Here is a 3,491-nt window from a genome sequence, read left to right as displayed (position 1 = left end):
TCTTAACGATCTACTGTTCTTAACCCTTTCCAATCCACTGTCGGATGTCTGAAGACAATATGATTTAAGGCTGTACAGCTCTGATGTTGGACGACATCCATCGGGGTTCTCTTACTGTATATTGCCAGCCTCTCTACTGTCAGAGCCTATCCAACGGGTCACCTCATGCAGTACTGGCTTTAGTCAGCATATAGAGCCTTTGTATAACGGCAGAAAAATTGTAAGCCCCCTAGGAAAACCAGGATACAAATTGGATTGGAAAGGGTTAACATATTTGCAACAAGTCGGAACACAAACATAGCGGCCAAACGACTGGACCAATCTGCACCAAATTTGCCACATTGGTAAATCAAGGGGCTGCGGTAGGCTTTAGACCGAGCTTTAGCTCTCTAAAACTACCATATTCAATATTTGCAAAAAGTCAGAATACAAAAGTTAATTCTACTAGTGGTGTATATATTACTGAGTTATATTCCCCTTGGTGGTGTTTCTTTATTGTAGTGGTTATAGCGTACTTATCCTATGTTAAATAAAGGTTACATCTTAATGGTAATACTATTTCACTGATCAGCATGGACAGCAAGCAGCCTGAGTATACGGCTTCAGGTTATATTACTCAAAAATTACGTTTCTTCTTGGCAGATAATGGTAGCATGAACTCAGAGGGATGTCTGATATCTTCAGATGATCAAAGTATTACCCAAGATGCATATGAGGAGTCTTCCTATATCCCAGATATCCTATCAGCTCTTCACAGTAAAGAGCCATCATCTGATCATTTTGAGCTGATCCTATCTTCTGATTCATCACAGACTGCAAAGAAAAATAAAATTTATAGAAGAAAAGTTGAATATGAAAGAGTTCACAGAAAAGAGAAGACATATTCATGCTCAGAGTGTGGGAAAGGTTTTAATTATAAATCACTACTTGTTATACATCAGAGAAATCACACAGGGGAGAAGCCATTTTCATGTTCAGAATGTGAGAAATGTTTTAAACTGAAATCACTTCTTGTTACACATCAGAGACTTCACACAGGGGAGAAGCCATATTCATGTTCAGAATGTGGGAAATGTTTTCACCAGAAATCAGCTCTTGTTACACATCAGAGAATTCACACAGGAGAAAAGCCATTTTCATGTTCAGAATGTGGGAAATGTTTTAAGGAGAAATCAGTTCTTGTTGGACATCAGAGAACTCACACAGGGGAGAAGCCTTTTTCATGTTCAGAATGTGAGAAATGTTTTAAAGAGAAATCAGTTCTTGTTACACATCAGAAAATCCACACAGGGGAGAAGCCATTTTTATGTTCAGAATGTGGGAAATGTTTTACCAAAAAATCAGTTCTTGTTACACATCAAAGAGTTCACACAGGGGAGAAGCCATTTTTATGTTCAGAATGTGGGAAATGTTTTACCAAAAAATCAGTTCTTGTTACACATCAAAGAGTTCACACAGGGGAGAAGCCATTTTCATGTTCAGAATGTGGGAAATGTTTTAACCAGAAATCAGTTCTTGTTACACATAAGAGAATTCACACAGGGGAGAAGCCATATTCATGTTCAGAATGTGTGAAATGTTTTAACCACAAATCACATCTTCTTATACATCAGATAATTCACAAAGAGGAGAAGCCATTTTCATGTTCAGAATGTGGGAAATGTTTTAAACGGAAATCCGTTCTTGGTAGACATCAGAGAAGTCACACATCGGAGAAGCCATTTTCATGTTCAGAATGTGGGAAATGTTTTAAGGAGAAATCACTTCTTGTTGCACATCAAAGAGTTCACACAGGGGAGAAGCCATTTTCATGTTCAAAATGTGGAAAATGTTTTGAACAGAGCTCATACCTGGTTACACACAAGCTCATTCACACAGAGGAGAAACAATTCGCATGTTTCGAATGTGGAAAATGTTTTAAACAAAAATCTGTTTTTGTTAGACATCAGAAAATTCACACTAGAGAGAAGCCATATTCATGTTCAGAATGTGGGAAATGTTTTACATGGAAATCAGTTCTTGTTGAACATCAGAGAACTCACACAGGGGAGTAGCCATTTTCATGTTCAGAATGTGGGAAATGTTTTAAACATAAATCACACCTTTAAAATATTTTAGCTCCTTCCTGACCAGAAGAAAGGAAGAAAAAGAAGAAAAAAAGCTCTTTTTTTTACACTAAAACCAGGAATTTAAAACCAAGTGTTGTCAACATATGAAATCTGGTAGAGAGAGAACACATTATAATGGGGCAAAATAATACACCAATAAAATTAAAACAGAAAACTAGGCTCAGCCGTGAAAGTAGATTTGTCAGATATATATTAGAATGTACACGTGGCAAGAATTATGTAGGTAGAACCAAAAATGCACTTAGGTCCCGTGTTAGTAATCAGAAATTCAACATAAGGACGGGATTCCTTAAACACAGCTTATCCCGTCTTTTGTGGAATCTCATAATTGTCAAACTGAACACCTTTATGTCACACCACTAGAAGACGTCCAATCACTATCCATGAGCCAGCTTAGAAAAAAGGAGATGTTCTGGATCTATAAATTGAAGACTCTGACTCTGTTGGGTTTGAACAAACTGTTGGAGAAGATATATTAATAATAAACTGTATATATGAAATGGATATATTGCTCGAGCGAGCATTGCCTTTAGCGAGTATCTCCCCACTCGAGAATGAAACGTTCGGGTGCCGGCGGCGGGCAGGGAGCAGCGGGGGAGAGCAGAACGGAGGGGAGATCTCTCTCTCCCCCGCCCCCCCAGTCCCTCCTGCTGACTGCCACTACTTACCGCTCCCCCGCGCCAGCACCCGAACGTTTCATCTGGAGCAGGCGGGTACTCGATAAAGGCAATGCTTGCTCGAGCAATTGCCTTTAGCGAGTATACTCGCTCATCTCTAGTTGTTATATAATATATATAATTTTAAAAGATGTCTTTAAAAATGGGTTAAAATTGATTTTTTAATATGAGCTAACAGTGAAATATGATCATCTATTTTAAATAGTTTTTTTTTTAAAAACTGTGTACCTGACTTTTATAATGTGACCGTTGATAAAAATGAATATTTTAATTAGTTTTAATATATGATGAGATATATGACCTTATACTATTGTATGCTACACAAGTTTAGGATTTCATTTATTCTCTCTTCGAGAAATTATATGGAAGCCGGTGCATGATAATACAGCATTTGTACGTTTAATAACAGCGTATACTCCGCTGTAATAGAAATCGACTTATGAATGAGAAGGGAGATGGAAAAGCACATTGCGTTCCATCGTGAAAAGAGAGTGACGTATTCGGTCACTTGAGTAGGAAGTACTTCCCACTTGATGATGCTGGAATTGCCCCTGCACCGGCGTCAACCACGAGTTATGGAATGTGAGTGGATTGTAATTCATATATATATAGATGAGTTTTATGTATTATATGCTTGAGAAAGGCAAGATAAGATTGCCGAAATGCGATGCATTAATAAATTGAC

General features: G+C 37.8%; 1 protein-coding gene across 1 annotated transcript; it reads left to right on the top strand.

Moving 5' to 3' along the window:
* Nucleotides 1–468: 468 nt before the first annotated feature.
* On the top strand, nt 469–3,491 carry LOC136624399 (zinc finger protein 84-like). Its single transcript, XM_066598375.1, has one exon. The coding sequence runs from the start codon at nt 573–575 to the stop codon at nt 2,052–2,054; it is 1,482 nt and encodes a 493-aa protein (XP_066454472.1). The 5' UTR covers nt 469–572; the 3' UTR covers nt 2,055–3,491.

The sequence above is a fragment of the Eleutherodactylus coqui genome, chromosome 4 (genome assembly GCF_035609145.1).
Source record: "Eleutherodactylus coqui strain aEleCoq1 chromosome 4, aEleCoq1.hap1, whole genome shotgun sequence".
Classification (NCBI taxonomy): Eukaryota; Metazoa; Chordata; class Amphibia; order Anura; family Eleutherodactylidae; genus Eleutherodactylus; species Eleutherodactylus coqui.
Note: the sequence above shows the minus strand (reverse complement) of the source record. Positions and strands in the feature narration are given on the sequence as shown.